Here is a 20,758-nt window from a genome sequence, read left to right as displayed (position 1 = left end):
CATATTCACGCAGCAATGCATTTTAAAAATAATCTCCTTAAGGAGTACGAATGCCGAAAATGTACTGTATAGTACAGGTGCCCTGCACATTTGAAATTTCAGCTACTTTTCCTGTGATGTTGTCAGAGGTAATATAAAGGCTTTCCCTTCTTTCTGTGAAAGTTTGGTCATTAATGTAAAATCATAACACTTTCTGTACAAAGCAATACTGCATATTTCAAATTGCACAGATACAAATACAGTAATAACCTATTTAGCATCTTATTTAATCAATTTATTTTTTTTGTTTTACATTAGCTGTGTGTTACTATCAAGCCTTTCCTTTCTACAACACTAACATCTGACACTTGCACTGTATGAAACGTGTAAGGGGAGAAAAGTATCTAAAACAGCAACCATATGAAGATGTTATTAAGACAGAAGAAGCAGATCCCCCAGGACAGTGTGCTGACTGCTACTCCTTTTGCCCATGGTGTGGTACTCTTCCTATGCTTTCAGAGTTTGAGGGAATTATGGAAGAAGGTGTTGTCGTGTACAATATGCTTTGTGTTTTGTAGCCATTGTTACCAGTGAAACACATTTTGCAGCCAAAGCCTCTTTTCCCTGTTGGGCCTGAGGGATATAATTTCCTTCTAATTGGATGAATATTCATCTTCAAAGAGGCTGACTGCCCTGACCCATAAACTTTGTTTACCAGGGCTTAGTGTGCTTCATGTTATATTCACCACATTAAATATTGAGCATAGCTTCAGAATTATTCAGAACATTTGTATTTCTTTGTTTGCTGTTTCTCAGCTCTGGTTCATCACATGAAAATGTTTTATAGTAACAGTTTACATACATAAGGATTCACCATGTAAGGTGCGCATTACTACATATTCTGACATGCATTTGGCATGCAAATATTCCTACAAAAGTGTACAAATATTCATACAAAATTAATTAAAATGAAAATTGTCTTTCTATTGTCTTTCTATTCGTATAAAGTGTTTGGTGTGGCTTGCCTCACTGAAGGATAAGCTGCCCAACCCCCACCCCCCAAATATTCTGAGGAGTTTGCTGCAAGAGTGTAGATGGGGAGGCTTTGGGGTGCAAGACGTATATACTGTACGCAGATAAGTGGAAATTGGAAAGATTAAGATCTAACCTTCCTCCAGAACCTACTGCCACCTCAGGCATACTGTTGACTTCTTTAGTGATCATCCATATGAAATTGTCATTTAGTACATCAGGCATTTCTCTTGCATTGTCTAGAAATGTTTTTGATTTTCAGCAAGTCATACTGACATTTGTAATGCCAATAATTTTGTTTCTTTTTTTTCTATTCATGAAGTGTGGGTGGTCCTAAATGCTAAATATATTTCATTGCTATAGGTCTGCAGAAACGTGAGCTGTAGGCATATACTGCATGTTCTTATTTTATAGTTTTCGTATCAAACCTGAAGTTGACTATGCATGTTGAGAATATGGAGTGATAGACTTTATATGGGAAATATGAAGGAGGGAGATTTAATATTGATAAAAGTATTAGATTTTAGTAGATTTAAGTAGAACAGAAAATTCTTTTATATTCCTTTTTATTTATTACCTACCTTACTGTTAAAACAAATGGAAGCTTGGCACCAAACATAAAATAATCTTATTCACTGTTAACACATTTAGGTTATGAATTTTTTTTATTAAACTATGCATATTTAATGGTAAGGTTCCAATACAGTATCCAAAGCAATATATTTGAAGCTACAATTACTGATAACCCCTGTCTAAACTAAATGCTCACTGTTCACATTAGCTATTAGCTATTAAGAAGTGTTCTTCAGTACCCAAATGCTCAATCATTATAAACAGCTTATCATTTTTTAATCATTATTGTGCTGCAATACATTGAAATTACAACCACTGATTCACTACACATTTTGATGAGTTACGTACAGTATATTACCTTGTATGTCTGCCATTATCACATACAGAAGCTGCAAACAGCACAGCATAGACTGAGACATTACACATGCAGCACAGAGGTATGCCATTATTCCACCTGTTAAACAAACGTATTAAACAATGTTAATTGGCAGTGAGTGGCTGGAGCAATCACATCTATCCTATTCAGTCTACAGGTGCTTATTTGGATTACGATATGGAGATACAAGAGTGATGGTGTGGCAGGAATATTAGACTGACATGCAAGTTTTGGGTGACCTTTGCGGTGTGGGGGGCAAGCTTTACCATGCTGAAAAACAAACAGATTATGTTGAAGCTGGCTTTGGTGTAATACCAGGTGAAGTCTCACATTTTCGTCAGTATGAGGCTGCTGTAGTGAGATTACTATCAACTGCAACAAGTTACAGAAGCTCTTAGAATTTATATTAGTGGCCTTTAAGCTATTAAATCACCACTACAAAAAAGATGTAGATTTTTTTAATACATCCCAGCAGCTTTATCACCCTGCAGCTCACAACTGGTAACCCACTGAAGCCCAGCAGGCATGAGCCTGGTCAACACCTGGAAGGGAGACCTCCTGGGAAGAAAACTCGGTTGCTGCTGGAAGAGACATTAGCAGGGGCCAATAGGGGACGCTCACCTGGAAGTCTTCTCCTGATCTATGCCTTTCCATAACTTTATCCTTCAGTTGTTTTGAAAGTTTTTTGGTCTTCATGGTTGAATCTCAGCTTGAAATTCACTGACTGAACGACATAGATAGATGATTTAAAATATTATAGAATATTTTAAAATTGTAAGGGGCACATAGATTAAAATACGTTTTACAGAATAGCATTTGACATCTACTGTACATTAAAGAGCAGAGCCGGGAAAAATGTTTTAGACTAGGATTGAGTGTACAGTTGGATATATGCAGTATTACACAGTGACACTCAGCTTATAAGCTCTGAGGCACCCCGCCCCAAATCCAAGCCATGATTTGCTTTTCCATCTTCACGTTACTTGGGTAATATTTCAGGACATGGTTTGAAAAGTCTGTAGCTGGAGGCTGCTGCTCTTTTGTAGTACAAGCGCCTTTATATCTGAAAGCCAGAAATGTAATCTGTCTTCAGACAGCAAGAGTTAATGGTGCTGTAGGGCAGAGAAAGGGGAAACTGACAATACGGTAGTACTAGTATCGCATACATTAACATGAAACCAGCTAAAGCCAAAACTAAAACTCAGAAAATCTGGGGAATGCAGAATAGAAACACAGTCTAGCTCCAAAATGCCACTTGCATATGCCTGTGCCCTGAAATATTGTCTTAACTGCCAATGTTTTCTGTTTTTACCTATAAGAGTAATAAACTTGAATTTTATGTGGAAACACCAGAACGTATGTGAAATTACTGCTATTGATTACTGGTGAGTCCCAGTCCAGGTAGTCTTACAGGTCACCAATTTTTAAAGTTTGTAAACACCCACAAGGTATTGATGAATCAAGCAATCTGTTCATTGAAGGTCCTTGAGGGTTGATGTGTACTTAGATTTCAGTCCTAATTGATCTACAAATGACTTAGTCTAATAAATGACCTGTTAAATTGATTGAATGAAATTGTTCCATATCTTTAGAAAGAGGTAATTTCCTGTTGCCATACATAACCTGCTGAATTGGAGATCTCCGGGACCTGGGTTATAGATCCCTGTTACGGTATATACAGTACATGCAGTATACCATATTTAGCAATATTTACTGAATAGTGGCTTTTAATAGTTGCTTTAATTTAATTTTTTATCTTTTTTACATCATCATCATCATCTTACATCATCTTAAAAAAGCAAACCCCCAAAATGTTGATGCTGCCAGGCAATCATTAAGAGTCTGTAAAATACACTGTAATACAGAATCCCACTGAGAAAACAATGTCCACTATACAGTATACTGTCAAGTTATAATTGTGTTTCCATGGATTATAAGAGGTCTTTTAGATAGATAGATACTTTATTGATCCCGTGAGGGAAATTGCAGTGCAACAGCAGCTTAACACACACAACACAGCCACAGTGTAACGAATTATATAATAATAGTACAATACATACAATACAAGAGTTACTCACAGTCCGGACACACAAGAGCAAACTAGAACAGAACAGTACACAGAAAAACGTATCACACATATGAATATAAATATAGATGTAATATAGATATAGATATAAATATAGATGTAAATGTATTGCACAGGTCCTTGGCATATATTGCACAAAAGTGGTTGTAAACGGGAAAAAGAAAAAGAAAGAGAACAGATGTAGCAGTAGATGTGTATATGCGTTTAGTCCAGAAACAGGTCACTGTCGATGTTTTCCTTGTTATGACGTGTTCTGTATAGGTCCTGTGTGTGCCTGTGACAAGGTGATTTGTGAAGGTTATTTTTAGTCTCTTCTTCTAAAATGACACCCAAAAAACCTTCTTCTGAAAAAGGATTGCTGTTTCAGATTTCCCTTTAACAAAAGCTCATCAACGGTGTGCTATTTAGTAGGCTTTCATCTCTAAAAACGTTTTGCAGTTTTTTTTAACTTTAATAGGAGCTGATATTTTCATGCATGCATGCAAGGTGAAGAAAAGATGATTACGAAAAAGTATACATTAATATTTTAGCAGCAGCTTACTAAACATCCCTGAGGTCTGCGTGGTATACTAAAAAGCACGTCCACAGTAAGGCCTCTGTGATGTTCCATATGCTGATCATATGCATTTCTCTGGCAAAAAGAGAATATTTGTGTTCAACTGCACAATTTAAAATCCACAATCTAACACTAGAACATTACTTAAATATACAATATGAAGCAAAAAAGGAAGAGTGCTCGAGTGTCATGAGATTTAACCACAAGCCAGTCCCCATAATTAAAATTCCTTTTATTCCCCTATCGTTAGCCATACCAAAGACAATACTGGAATAAAATCATTTTTCCTCTGTTGTCTACTTTTCCTTTAGGAAAATAATAAATTACATGTAGGGCCAGCACATTTTTCGATTAGAGTCAAAATATAGCATGTAATAGCCAGGGTTTATTTATTTTTATGTTTATATACATACCTCATTTTTAAATGTAATTTTCTCTGATTTCAGTTATGAAGTAGAATGGAAATTGAACATTTGATGATCAATGATCGTCTGTCAAAATGTCCTACTCTTAGCTAATAAGTAGCAAGGAGAAAGAAAAAGTTAAATTTATCAGGAAAAACATCTTTAATCAAAAGACTATTTCTGATAGATTAGATTCATTTGAACAACATTCTCCCAAAGGGCATTTATATTAAAGTGAATTGTACTTATTACCCTTTTCCCTGTGCACAATGAAAGGGCTTTTTGGTAAGTTGGATGGGAAAAATATTGCGTTATGTAATACGATTGGCGTCACTGATTTTGTGTTACACATATTCGGTAATTTGTGCTCAAATACTTAAGAACATAGTGTGATGTGCAACTGCAAGGTGGGAGAAGCACACATTCAGTAGTTTTAAAATATCAGTTAAGTGTAGGCATACAGAAAAGGAAATACATTTCTCTTTACAACTACTACAACTACTAAACTATGATCATTTCAGCCACAAATATTTAAATATTGCCCCTCACCCTTTATATTAATATTAATCAGGTCATTTGCATTAGCATGTGTTGTTTCTCTTCCTAAAAAATAACTGCATTTCCTGAACTGGCTGAGCAAAACAGACAGAAATGTAAGTCATGACTTGTCCACGTAAACCCCAACATTATTAATATGTGTGTTAATTTTCTTTGGACTGTGGGGGCATCTCACATTTGATTATAATTAAGGCTTCATATCTTCTAGGTAAACGTTCTTCCAAAAAATACTTTAAAATATATATATTTTTTTAATTTCTGAAGTGGTGAGCTTAGTTGCAGTGTTGGGCTATTTATTAAACATCTCTCTCTCTCTCTCCCTTTTCAACACACCATTGCTAAAACCATTCGCATCTGCATGTGATTATTTCTTTGTGTACTCAGCCAGTCATTCCTCCCAAGCCTTTGAGGAAAGGATTTAGAATCTGGCGGTGTCAGTCAAGATAATTTAAACTTGGTAGGCTAATGCATGTCTGTCTATTATTATTTAACTCCACTCAGATGAGCCTGTCAGAAAGGTTCATTTTCAAATCATTACTGGCTGCTTAAAGAAAAATAGTGCTAGGGACACACATATTGTAATGTCACTGTTGAGAAATGATAGGCTTTCCATTTTATATTATAATCATAAATGACAGGTCAGTATTTAATTGCTAATTTATTCCTTGGCTTTAACAGTCTCTGCACCTCATTTTGAGTACCAACGTTCAGGCTGTGCCTCTGTAACTAGGATAATTTTGTATTATTAAACTTAATGTTTGGCCCATTGGAAGGAAGAAAGGGTGGGTTTTAGAATGAAAACGAAATCTGCAATTGGTTTTATGAGTGCTTTAGCCTAATTTCTCACACGGTTAGGAGTGGTAATGAGAAAATAGGAAGCAAAGCATTTTGGAATTTAGATGGCATAATTAGTCATGTATATTTTGTTTAATTTATATCAAGGCCAGTGCTATGTAGCTCAGCTGTGACACACGAATACAATACTTGAATGCATGTTTACTGCAAATATAAAATATGAAACTGATCAAACTGACAATCTTTAAATTAATGAGTGGCCAAGACTGACAACAACATAACCTTATTAGTGTCTTTTTACATATAACTGTTTAACTAAAGCAGGTAAAAAACCCGTTCAATTTGTTTGTTTGTAGGCCACAATGGAAAAGAGCTACTGCAGTGAGATATGCCAGTTTGCTGTGTGCCATGTCACATATTCGTCTTCATCACATGAATGAGAAATTATTTTGGCTGTGGCCGCAATCCAGCTTACCACAAAGTTGCTCTGTTTAATGAATAATACTTATTTGTCAACATTTTTCCCAGCAGAATATTCTAACACTTCAGCTGCATATTCCAGCCTTTGCTGGAGGCACCTAATCTTCATTCAGCATTCTTGTACTGTGAAGCTCTGTTCTGCCTTCCAACAGGCTGTCCACAAGATTAAGTGACAGTGAGAAACAGAAACAGACTGTTCAAACTTTTATTGACCTTTCAAAGAATTGGATAGTGTGTGCATCCTGTTTTGTTTTCCATATTCAAGCTAAACCACTTAAGTTAATATCCCCCCATCCATTTTCACTCCGCTTTTCCTGCTGAGGGCTGCGGTACTTAAGTTAATATGCCTTTTAAAAATAAATCATTACCTAGTTAGTCAGCTTTATTCGACTAAATTGATTTTGTACTGAATACATGAGTACGGTGTGCAAATGACGGGAGGACAAATACTTTATATGTCCACTCCTAAAATGGAAACTATCATTCAGCACAGGGTATATGTGTAAGAGTGTGTGTCTACAACCTTTGTGTCCAAAAGCAGGTAAATGAGAACTACAAATGTCAATTGCTTTGCCAGAGGGTGCTTGAAATATGTATGGCAGTACTGCAAGATTCCCGTACCTTTGTGAAAATGTCAGCATTCATTACAACACAACACGACACAAAAGCACCGCACAACAGTCATTACAAACCATTGGGTGATAAGTAACGGCTGCAACAGTACAATGACCCAAACTGAAAGCAGGACCATTTAACCAAAGCCAAGGGCAAACACCATGCACTGCAGTTAGCATTTGTAGTATTATGAACTGAACTTTTATGTTTTCATGTTCATTAAATATAAACAAATGTTTAGAATATTTTTGTTTTAACGGTTGACTGCATTGTGGAGCCTGTACTTATATACTTGTCTTTCCACTAAACTATCACGCAAGCCAAGTAGCATCTTCTTCTTTTTATCATTTGGCTCTTTCACGTTTTATTGCTTTTCTCCACAGCAGTCGATTGACTTATTCTGCACTCTTCTCAACTTCACATACATTTTCAAATGCAGTACAAACACCGGAATATCAAAATATTTTCAAAAATTCAAAATATCAAGCTTACCGTTTCTGTAGGCCCTGTATTTGTCATCAAATTGAATCAAATCAAATTTTGCTTATTTTTATATTTTATGATGATGTTATTGTTGTGTCCATGTCCCATAGTATTATAGTTATATAATGCCATCTATACTTCAAATCGGAGTGGTTGAGATGATCAAGTCTTCATTTTGACTTTTATATAGTTTATAGAGTGTTTATATAGTTTGCACAGTGGGTAGGGCTGTTGCTTCACATGTTTAGTGACCTGAGTTTCAGTCTAACCGATCCCTCCTGTCTGATGTATCGACTGATACAAAGACATACAGTCCAGGTAACTGGTACTTTTAAAAAGCCCCCATGTCTGAGTGAGTGGATGTGCCCTGCAAAGGACTGGTGTCTCATCCTGGGCGTTGACTTGCCCAACGCCCTGTGCTTGTTGTGTTAGGTGCCAGTTCACTGTGAATAATATCATTATTGAATGATATCATTATTGAAAACCAGTGGATGTTTTGTGTATACTTAGCTGAATAAAATTTAACATGAAAAAAATTATATATATATACATACACCCTAATTTTCCTCAGTATTTGAGAACTTGCTGGTCATTTAACTGAAGACATTCATATTTATACAGTATTTGTATAAGAAATGAGTGTAGAAACCATTGGTCCAGGGATCATTCTTGATTTAATTATCCCTTACCATTACTACACTAGCTGTAGAAGGTCCATAATGCAATTTTGTAAATAAAAGGCTCTTGACATTTTACTGAAGAATTACCTATTTGAAAGTCAGTAATTTCATCAATATTTACAACAAGTTTCTAATCATTCTTGTTGGCAGCTAGGAATACAGAAATCAAATTGTTTAAACATGTGACTATGTTTCATAACAATTTTCTTCATTATGCCCAGGTTAATGTTTTCCAAGTTCTCAAACAATTATTTTGATTTATTTGTTCAACATAACAGCATACAGTACTTCTTAAAAAATCTTTCTAAACTGCTTCAAATGCTAATCACAGGCCTATATTTGAGCTGACAAGTCAAATTCAGACTTGTCAGGCATGATAAGATAACTAATGGCAAATGATCTCTCTGTAAATCTGAGCTTATTTTATTCTATGCACAGGTGTGTTAGGCTGTACAAATCCACCTTCAATAGTGCCTAATTCAGGTGGATTAATTATGCTTTCGTATTGAGTCTCATTCTGTTGAAACCAACAAAAAGGTACAGTATTCCTCTTTGACTTGTAAGTTACTACATATTTGGAGATGCAGGCCAAAGCAGTTGGGGTCACTGATCCTAAAAGGAACAATCAACGTTTTTTCTCTGCCCTCGAACTTGGTCATTTATACCTGCAGAGACAATTGTCCCTGGGCATAGCATGTAAAAAAAATTAGCAGATGAAGGTAATGACTCCATAATGACCCAATTAAGAAAATGTGAGGAAGTTGATAATGGGACCATCCTAATTAAGCTTTATTACTTCTCTCCTAGCGGTTTCTAGTGAAATTCAATTTTCTTTTAACTGCTGACTTTTTTCTTTTGTGTCAAATGAAATAAATATTCCTACTTCTGTGTACTTATGTCTTACAGTGCTACTTTTTTCTTGCATTCTACAATCTATTTCAGATAAAGAGTATTTCATGTTTCTACATACCACAGTAGAACCTTGCTGAGTATTTTCATTTAAATCAAAATAAATGTTTCAAAAGGAGAGATCAATAGTGATGTGGATGTGAATTTAAAGCTACTCTAGATGGACCAAATGGCTTCCTCGTATCTGCAAAATTTCTAATATTCCTATGTTTGATGCATACTTATATAATAAACCTAAGAAATAGAAATTTACAAAATAACAATACAAAAGTCAGTTTTACTTTGAGCGTAACATGTAAAAAGTTAAGTTCTCAATTCCAATATGTTTCCATCATGTTCCAAATTTGTAAATTGAATTCTGTTACTTTTGTTCCCGATCATCACTTTCAATAACCACTTATTCAGATCAGGGTCATGGTGGCATGCAGTCTATCCCAGGAAGCATTGTGGGAAAGGCAGGACATACCCTGACCAGGACATTAGTCCATCACAGGACACACATAAACTAGGGACAAGTTTTACTGATGCCAATTAATCTACCTGCATGTACAATTATACTTGTTCAGCACTGGATTTCAATTCACGTGCATGTGTGGCTAGACAATCTAAAGACATTTGGTCACCTTTTTAATTCAACTATAAAACAATAAACCCCTCACTCCCAATGAAAATGGAACATGTAGTGATTATATGACCAAATGACCAAACCGACCTCAGACCTGGAAGATCTACTCAATCTGCTGCCTCCTCTTGTGCCACTGCAGCCTGCACCCTATGGCTCCATCCTCAGAAATGACAGCCTTTTCTAAGAGGGCTTTCTCCAGGGCTTGATCCAAACAGGTGAACTTTAACAAGGCAACTTGCTGAGAAAGATCAAGACAGGCCAGTAACTGTAGGAATGTTCTCACTACAAGTTACTGCTTTGCTTCTGCTACCCTCAAAGCCTGACTTTTCTTGGTGAAACGCTGCTCATGTGCTGCAAATCACCTCAGATGTTCATTCTTGCGTCTCCCCCGATTGGCCAGCCCCTGGTCACACTGCATAAGAAGCTCCATTCTTACCAAACGACACTCGAGTACCAGGGGTTCAAACTGGATCCAGACGGTTTCCAAGGGTTCAGTCCCATTGAATGCACTCAGGCAGATATCTTGCCTGGATTTCTTAACCATGGTGACCTGGCTCAGGAGTTACTCTATTGATGGTAGGGGCTCTTCTGTGGTTACCTCCACCATCTGCTCACTGGCACATAAATCTAGATACTAGTGGCCAACTTCTGCTGTCTCCTAGAGTTCGGCATGCCCTGCCAGTCCAATTCACCCTTCTGGCAGCTGTCAGTCAGAACTGTAAAGACGTGTTATTATTGATCCCACTCTGATAGCAATGTAACTCTGAAAATATTTTAAAAAAAATATTTTTTAAAATGTTGAATAGTATAATTTTGTTGAAACAAAAAGTTTACAATGCAAAAGTACAGTATTTTAGGAGATGATTAACAATTCATTTCAAACTTTTAGAACACTTTTTGTGCTCATCCATCTTTTTAGCTTGACTTTTAATTAAAGTTAGCCTAGAGCCCTGTAGGAGCAAATATTCTAGTCAATGTTTTTGCAAGATTTGCATTGTATCTGCCACTGATATGTGAAAGTGAAATCTGCCTTTAAATATACTGTGTTTTACATGGCTTATTTCCTATTAAAGCCTTCTTAATGCAAATCAACAGTTTTATTAGCTCTATCCTGCATGGAATTATTTATTTAAATTCATTTTAGATTTTAGAATATACTTAGAATAATATATAATTATTTTTATTTTACTTGATGCCACTGAATGAAATATCAATCAAAGAGTTTGGTATTGATGCGATTTGGTACTGCTTTTGTGTCTGGTACAAGATATGTTTGGAGAAGGTTGTAGTTTTCTTAAATTTGCATATTTTTATTTGACATCCTGACTGATTTAATTCTGTACTCTTATGCCTCATCAAAGAATGCATATGTTTTTAACAGGTCATCAAACTGGCTTTTGAAGAATTTGATCTTGAGAGAGGCTATGATACCTTAACTGTGGGAGATGGTGGGAAAATCGGAGATGCTCGCAGAGTGCTCTATGTGTAAGTACCCTCTAAATAATCCACGGCAGTCAATTTGATATCAATGTTCAGTCTCAAAAGGTTTCATGAATTCTAATGTGAGAGCCATCACATCTTTTTTGTTAAAATGGTGGGTTTTTAAGAGATTTTTAAAACGGTGTTCAAAGGTGTGGGTAATAAGAAGAAGTTCACTATAAATTCAACTTAATTTGAAAGCAGAATCTGCCTTTCATAACACACTGCACATTAGTATTCACTTCAGTGTAATCTGATATTATTCAAAAATATCAGTAATTGAAGTTTCATCAACTGACTAATGTTTACAATCAGATTTATTGTTCAGAAGGAATACAATAATGGCTCATCATGTAAACCGGACTAATTTAATGACCCCCTTTCTCTAAAAGAAGATTATTTTTGGGCTTAATTAGTATTTGATCTATTGTTTAGTGAATAATATAGTGTGTAAGTTGTATTCAGCCATATCACCCTGCAACTCACAACTGGCAACCCACTGAAGCTAAGCAGGTGTGAGCCTGGTCAGTACCTGGATGGGAGACCTCCTGGGAAAAACTAAGGTTGCTGCTGGAAGAGGTGTTAGTGGGGCCAGTGGGGGGCGCTCACCCTGTGGTCCATGTGGGTCCTAATGCCCCAGTATAGTGACGGGGACACTATACTGTAAACAGGCGCCGTCCTTCGGATGAGACGTAAAACCGAGGTCCTGACTCTCTGTGGTCATTAAAAATCCCAGGGCGCTTCTCGAAAAGAGTAGGGGTGTAACCCCGGTGTCCTGGCCAAATTTCCAATTGGCCCTTACTAATCATGGCCTCCTAATAATCCCCCTCTATGAATTGGCTACATTACTCTGCTCTCCTCCCCACTGATAGCTGATGTGTGGTGAGCGTTCTGGCGCACTATGGCTGCCGTCGCATCATCCAGGTGGATGCTGCACATTGGTGGTGGTGGAGGGGAGTCCCCATTACCTGTAAAGCGCTTTGAGTGGAGTGTCCAGAAAAAGCGCTATATAAGTGTAAGTAATTATTATTATTATTATTATTATTATTATTCATTTTTGTATTTTTGTCTCAAGTCTCTCAGGTACGAGTGTGCCTGACTTAATAGTGAGTATGAGCAACCAGATGTGGCTTCATCTCCAGTCTGATGACAGCATTGGTTCTCAAGGGTTTAAAGCGATCTATGAAGGTTAGTACAGATGTCCTTTTGAACTGGAAAAAACAGTTGTCTGGGGTATGACGTACATTGATGTATATTAGCTTGGAACCAAAAAATAAAGAAGAATGAAAATCATTTACCTGTTGCTTTATTTTTAGCTATTTAAATGTTCATGTTCAGCAGCCTATACCTTTATATCAATTGTTCCACCTATGAGTTGATAAAAATTGCTTCATTTTCTGTCCTGGCAGTGAAAAAAAAACATTTACTTAAATGTTGTATATTAATACAATTTTAACTTTTTTTTTTTATGGAAGCTTAAAATCATGAGTATAATCTGCGTTATATACAATTGATTTAATTTCTTCAAATTCATTTAAATAAGAAGTGACGGAAACGTGGCAAGCTCATAATTGATGTTAATTTATTTTAAATATTCAATTTTGTGACACCAAACTCTTAAAACTCTCTTAAGAAGAACATTCAATCAATGTCTTAGTTAGAACTACTACACGCTATGGTGTAATAATAACTAAAACTGCATATACTATACATACATTTATATGTTAATCAAATCGTATGCTTGGATTCAGTGCAATAAAGAAATTCATACTGGTCTCACATAATATGGAGTGAATTATATTTAAGAGGTGTTTAAAATGCTATTTTGTATAGTGTAAACAGTTGCTTTAGTTAGCTCAGGACCCTATGTGCATTTATAAATATTCAGCATTTTAAATGTTCTGCATTTCTAAGTTTAATGTAGTTAATTATTTTAAAATCATCTTTATGTTTTGTACAGTTTTAATGAAGAATCCTTGCTCCTGTTGGAGAGGTTATTTAAATGCTTGAAGCAAGTTTTGAGAGTGTTATGCTTAAGCATCTGCATCAATAAACACTAATAGGCAGAATGTGCTTCAACAGCGTAACTGTTAATCCGTTCCAGACATCAGATGGTTATACTCATTCTTTCTAAGTGATGAATAACAATGAACTTGTACTAATAAGTCATCTGTTTGCTGGTTTAAATCTGCAGTGCTGGCAAGCTCATGATTCCCATGATTCATAACAATGAAATAGATATAATTTTGTTTACAACTTTATTAGGTGCAACTCCGGGACAAATAGAGTTGATAGAGCAGAGGTGGGCTTATTGCTTGTGGTTCTCAACCATATGTTTTTAATTTACTCTTTATGGTCGTATCTTTATGTGTTTCTCTTTGGTTTTATTGACTAGTATTACTTTTTCATTATGTTTAAGGTCAGCATAGTGTCCTGGGTTGGGCACTGTGATTTGCATAGACGTCATGAAAAACGCTTTCGATATACTCTACATTGGAAGTGATCTTTACTATCTTACCCTACTGATAATTTTATAGGATATATTAAAGATTTATAACAAGAAATTAGTTTCTTTTAGTTTTAAGCATCTTGGAATGGAAACACAGTGAAAGACGATTGAAAACTTTGGCATAGCTTTTAAAAATTAACAGATATCCATCAGATCTCTCTGCAAACAATCTTTAGATAAAAAAACTAAAAATACTCTAGAATCAGTGATTAAATATGTAATTATGTGCAAACAGGTCCTCATTCAGCCCATGTGGGAACGAGGTTGCAGTGACAAGCTGGGCTGATTAACAATTTTGGAGTGAATAAATCTGAAAAACAATAAGGTGAAATGAAAAGAATCTAAAGTGTTTTTTTTAAAACACGGAATTACTTTTAATGTTTACCAAAACATGAACTTTCGACACCACTAACAGAATGAAAATGTTAAATCTCACAATATTGAAAGCATGGCATGCATTATAATTACGACGATGTTAAAAGGGTCTCCGTTTCCCACCTTTAATGTTTAGAGTTTTCTTTTAAAGGAATGTCAAAATAAAAATGGTAAACACAAGATTTTTGAAGCGAGTGAAACAGAGATGGAATACAGGGGCATCAGTAAAGCAAGCAGCCAAGATTCCTGAAAATACGTAATAAATTGGTGGTTGTTCATCATGCTATAAATTAATAAGGACACTCACGGGTAAATTCAGCCTAAGTTATAAACCTGTCATTGTTAATAAGCCAAAAAATATAGAACTGATAATGAAAGAAGAAAGACAGTTGGAGGAAATCCATTTATTTTTTTTTTAAATACAAACCTTGGGTTCCTAAAGCCCTGAAAGGAATATTTTCAAAACCACTTTGATTTTTCATTTACAATCCTGTCTCTTTTATCAGCAGGAGCAGCAGAATAACTTAGTTCTCAGTCTACACTGCTGTACGAATATTTCATCTCCACTTGCACCTTATATTCTGTGGAGCACCTGCTGTAGTTACAGCAACAGTCTGAGTTCTTTACTTATGGAATTTAAAGAGAATCAGTGTTGAAGGAACATATTTCTCTTATGGTATTACATACACTTTACGTCACATAGGTAAGGAAAGATAGGATCAAATGTGAATCTGGTAATAATAAGTCCCAGGTACAGTATAATACATTGGCTCAAATAGAAATTGAATTTTTATTGTATAATAAGAATTATTGTTGTGTCAAGGCAAATGAAGGGGAAATCCACGTTTAACTAATGTAATATGAATGTTATTCTTATACTTAAAATGAGTTTCCAGTCACACCAGAGGTCTCAGCAACATAAATGACAAAGCTGTTTTATATTCAACTGGTAATTTGTTTTTAAGATGGTGTCTGAGCAAGAAATTAATTCAGAAATAGACATCTTCAAGAAGCAAAACAGCTTTTTCGTAGCTTAATTTCATTAAACTTCTAATTAAACTTTTCATTCATCGGAAAGAAACTGATGTTCACTGCATTCTGATTCCCCTGATTAATACGGATTTCTCACAGTTCAATGCATTTCTTTTCTTAACATCTAAGGTGTCCTATAGTGCATCTAATTTCCTTGAATTTTCACCTTATGGGGTTTCATCTGTATCTGATGAACAGATGAGCTCTGCTCCACCTGCTTGTTGTGCAGATCTGTTGAGATTGCACAACAGGAGTCTGCATTGACATTAGTGTGATTTTAGGTTTCCCCTCAAGAATGGTGCTGTACATGCACGTCTACTCAAAATGAAGGAAGGAGTTTTCTATCTCCGTGCAAAGCTGGGAATGTGAATGGGGTCAGTGTCCTTTTGTTGGGTGAAGCCTTGCTGCCTGCTCTTCCCTTTCACCCCTTCCTTTGCGTGAAGCATGGGTGGTTTTATAAAACCCCAGTAATCCGCCAGTCAGGACCTGACCGAGTACCGGGACAAAACGGGCATCCTGTGTGTGGCCTCATCACGTGAAATAACACAGCCACATGGTGCTGTCCACCCAGACAGAGGATTGGAACACATAAGAGACAAACACAGCAAAGCAGTCTAGCAACACATTGAACATGGCTAAATGCTAGACTACTAAACAACCAGTGATGTAAATATGAGAAAAAAGACTATGGGGAAAACTCTAAGAAATTAGAGGTTTATATGATATTTCTATGTTTTATATATAAAAAATTATTGCTGTTCGTAGCATTACAGGGAAATAAGAGGAAAGCATGAAAACAATGATGAAAAGGTTTAAGAACACAATTTCTCCTGTCAGGGGAAGAGGGTAGGATTCCTTTTTGCGGGCAACCAAATGCTAAAGGTTATTATGTTATCAAGTTATGTGCAGTTTTAACTTCAGCTGTTGTGTGTAGTAATAAAAAATGATTTTTTTTTATCAATTCTCACTAGAGAATTTTCCCCTCTTTTTCAAGCTGACATGCTGCAGGAGAAGTTAGGCTTGTTAAAGGATAAAGTATCCTAAAGAGTTACATTTTAGCTCTTACCCTCTCTAACAATTAGCAATGGTTTTGCTGCATTAAATTCTCAGAAAGGCTTTGTTTCTACTTAAATCACAAACAATTGAATTGTGCCCACTATGTGGAAACTCTGATCCTATGCATGCAAACAAATTTTGCATAAAAAGATGACTCACTCGTTATTATTGCATGAACAGATTAACATCACAATAAAAATATTTTAAATTGCACATTTCAAATCTTTCATACATACACTCCAATTACAAAAAAAACTTGAAATTGAGCATCGTCCCATACATATTTATTATAAAACGTACAAAGAAGCTTAACACTAATTGCAATCCCACACGCAGAAAATGAATGTGAAGGCATGAATGAAGGAACACTGAAGGCTGTACACTATGTCATTTGTTACTGATAAAGTACACAATGAACATGTGAATCACATTGTTGGATTGAAAGTAAACCATGTAAGCTTACACAGTTGCAAAGTTATTGTAGCTCAACCTTTAGGTCTGCCTAATAATAAGAAATGTGTATTTTTCATTTTACAGTATAATCATAATATTAATTGCTTACACTTATATAGCTCTTTTCTGGACACTCCACTCAAAGCGCTTTACAGGTAATGGGGACTCCCCTCCACCACCACCAGTGTGCAGCCCCACCTGGATGATGCGACGGCAGCCATAGTGCGCCAGAACGCTCACCACACATCAGCTCTCAGTGGGGAGGAGAGCAGAGTATTGTAGCCAATTCATCGATGGGGATTATCAGGAGGCCATGATTGGTAAGGGCCAACAGGAAATTTGGCCAGGACACCGGGGTTACACCCCTACTCTTTTCGAGAAACGCCCTGGGATTTTTAATGACCACAGAGAGTCAGGACCTCGGTGTTACGTCTCATCCGAAGGACGGCGCCTGTTTACAGTATAGTGTCCCCGTCACCATACTGGGGCATTAGGACCCACATGGACCGCAGGGTGAGTGCCCCCTGCTGGCCCCACTAACACCAATGTCAGTAAAACATTGTATAAAACCAAAGAGTACAATATTCTTAAAAATTACTGAAGTGTAACATGACTGAGTAGTACCCCACAAGCCGAATGTAAATAACGTAAGTGTAGGTTGTCACCAAATAAGCTAGATGATCCAAATGGCCACCTCTGATTTCTAATATTTCTTTTGTCTTTAACTAATTTACGGTGAACAGGATTACCGACTACACACATTTGATTAGGTATACCCGGGTCTCAAAGTTGAAAGGAAACTTTCATCTTCAGTAACCAGGAGACAGGTTACTAAATAATCACAATAATCTTTAAAATCATAATACATAGAGTAATGTAATTTAATGATGACTTATTTCTCTTTTCATTTTACATAAATAAAAATGGAATGAATTGACTTATAAGTGAACACAGTAACAACATTTTGAAAAAATTTTAGTCTGCAGAAGTATTTTTTTGAAGGCGAATCGTAGTGCTTTATGGCACCTTCCACCATGCCTAAAGCAAGGTTTATACTGAGACAGTATTTGTTGCTCAAACATTAGGTGCGCTCAAGATATTATTTTGTGGGCATGATATTCCATATTTCGTATTTCAAAAGTGTATTCTGTGCCCTTGAAATTAAAATTTCAGTCAAAACATTAAAAAAACAAACAAAAAGAATCTTCTATCAGGATGTTCTAATCTAATAGCCCCACACTTAGGCATTCCTGAGTGATTCTTGAACTTTGTTAATGGCTGACACGGTCAGCAGCTATGAACTCCAGAGGCTACTCAACCCATATCCTTTAGAAAGTGAGGTACTAAAATCATTCCCTGAAGATTTCTCACTGACAGAAGCACTGGAGCTTGCGAATCTAACAAAGAGGTTGTTGTATTATAATTAACTCTATTCAGTCCTGGCCTTCCAAGCCTCTGCTTGTATTTAAATATAAGGCAGTCTATCACATCACTAGATGTTATTAAAATTTGTGTCCTACAGTAGGTAAGAGTACTAAGCAGTGCCATCAGCACAAAGACAGAAATATGTGATCTGGATTACAGGTAGGTTGATTATTTTTCTGTCATAAACCACAAAGAAAAAAAAAGATTAAAATTATTATTGTCCATCTTAGTTCCTGAATTTCTTCTGAACATTAAAGTCAGCTCAGATTTGTCTTGGGAGTGGTAAAGTCCAACACTATGACATAATTAAAAACTAATATATATGTACATGATTAATGAAATAAATAACCGCATTCTGAGTAATTATTAAGATTTACTGAATCAATCAACAGATGTGTTAATTATTACTCTTTCAATATTTTAATATGAACACTAAGTCAGCTTCGAACAGATTAAATGTTTCAGTTTTGGATGGAGGAAAGCCTTTTAGAAAAGGTTGTACTGAGATGTGTGAAGTGGTGGAGAAGAGTCCAGATGTGATTTAAGGAATGTCCATTTGCTGTTTTGACTGCCAAGAGCCTCAGGTAAATCGATCGGTAGTGTTTTTTTCCCACTACATCGTTTCTAATACTTCCAAAGCACACATCTCAGACAGCTGGTCCTGGAACCTATATATACTGTGTTCCTTCTTGCAGAACCCAGTCCCAGTCACCAGCAGCACTGGTCAAATGTGATACTTTTCAAGGGAAAATGAGAAACTACTGCATGCTGCCTTTCAATGGATTACAATTTCAGTGTAACAGTATCCTTGATAATGATGGGTGCTGTGTTCTAGCCAGATTGCAACTGGCTTGTTTTTTTCTGCTTGTGCAGGTTGTTGTGCAGATAAATTGATCTACCATTTTCTACATATGTTGGATGTCACATACACATTATGATGATATTATTCACGGATAAAGAATATTACTCGTCTCTGTGCCCAGAGTAAAGTAATAAATCAGTTGCAGGATTTGCACTGCTTGAAATGCTAACAGGCAAGCATCACACTCAAAGTGAACTCTGTCGATTGCTGAAGTTTAACATGGAATAAAGTACTCTTTATATACACAATAAATAACTTTGAAACCTTAGCAACATCCAATAAAATAACATTTTTAAATAGAATTGTGAAATACCAAAGCAAAATGCACAGAATGTGTTATAGGTATCGTGAGAATGTGAGATGGGTGTATGAATCCTCTAAGGTTGAGTTCCATCGTGCGGTTTTTGCTTTTCCAATATGACCACCCCAAAGCTGTATAAAAATAAAATGTTGTTGCATTGTGATTTAAACTGTGAGTATTCCAGCCATATTTTAGTTTTAGTGATTCAAACAGGATGTTGTTGAAGCACTAACCAGATGATTTATAATAACCATACTTTACCATTCTAAGGAACAATAAAATACAGCTACACTGAATTCAAGAAACATAAAAAGAATCCGAGGACATACAGAAAACATAGTAAATGAATTGTTTGAATGAGTAATGCCTTAGTTGGCACTTTCTCTGAATGACAAAGGTCGTAGTACTGGCAGTATTTTCGCATATACAGTAGTTTAGGCTAAAAACAAATTTTTACCGGTACTTTGAATCTTTCCAATCAAATCTCACAGAAAAACCTGTCACACTGAACAAACATTTTGACATTTTTATGGGTAAAAAAGAGGTTAGTTTAAAATCATCTGTATTTTTAGTTCAGCAGATTTTCTGGAAGTGTGTTTTCCTACTTTAAAACCATTCGTTTTCATTGAAGGAGCTCTTAAGAGTTCTGTGGGCATCAGGTAACATTTGATGTAGTTTTGTAAGAGTTAGGATCTAATGAACCTGTTGGTTTCAGGGGCAGTTTATTTATAGTAGCACTGTTTTGGGGGCCTGTCACACTATGTTGTCTAGACATAGTTGACAAAGAACTACTAGTATTTTTATTTATAAATTGTTTTACTTGCTACCTAAAGTCTCGCTTATCAGAAAAAAAAAGAAAGTATAACTTTAAAATTCATGTGTGAACCTAGTCTTAATACATCATGGCTGAAAGAGAGGAATTCAAGGTAAATGTACTGTATTCTTAGCATGTGCTCAGTGTTTCTCTTGTGAATATCAGATTGTTGGTTTTTCTATCAAAGCTTTTGTTTCTGAAGTTAACCTGTGAATGGCATTAAACTTCCAATGACATTTACACAAACCTTGTCCCTCATAATAAAAACAGCTGCAGAACTCTCTTGCATATATATTATATA

General features: G+C 35.9%; 1 protein-coding gene across 1 annotated transcript in view; it reads left to right on the top strand.

The window, feature by feature from the left end:
- Positions 1–20,758, top strand: part of LOC148646414 (CUB and sushi domain-containing protein 1-like) — a 611,078-nt gene that overhangs the window by 453,646 nt on the left and 136,674 nt on the right. The window contains exons 11-12 of the mRNA XM_088609709.1: positions 11,533–11,636; positions 12,706–12,818. Coding sequence (XP_088465835.1) covers positions 11,533–11,636; positions 12,706–12,818 — 217 coding nt within the window. The remainder of the gene's footprint in view (positions 1–11,532; positions 11,637–12,705; positions 12,819–20,758) is intronic.

This window comes from Lepisosteus platostomus, chromosome 17, assembly GCF_059453375.1.
Source record: "Lepisosteus platostomus isolate fLepPlt1 chromosome 17, fLepPlt1.hap1, whole genome shotgun sequence".
Lineage (NCBI taxonomy): Eukaryota > Metazoa > Chordata > Actinopteri > Semionotiformes > Lepisosteidae > Lepisosteus > Lepisosteus platostomus.
The sequence above is the reverse complement of the archived record's forward strand: the minus strand, read 5'-3'. Positions and strand labels throughout refer to the sequence as shown.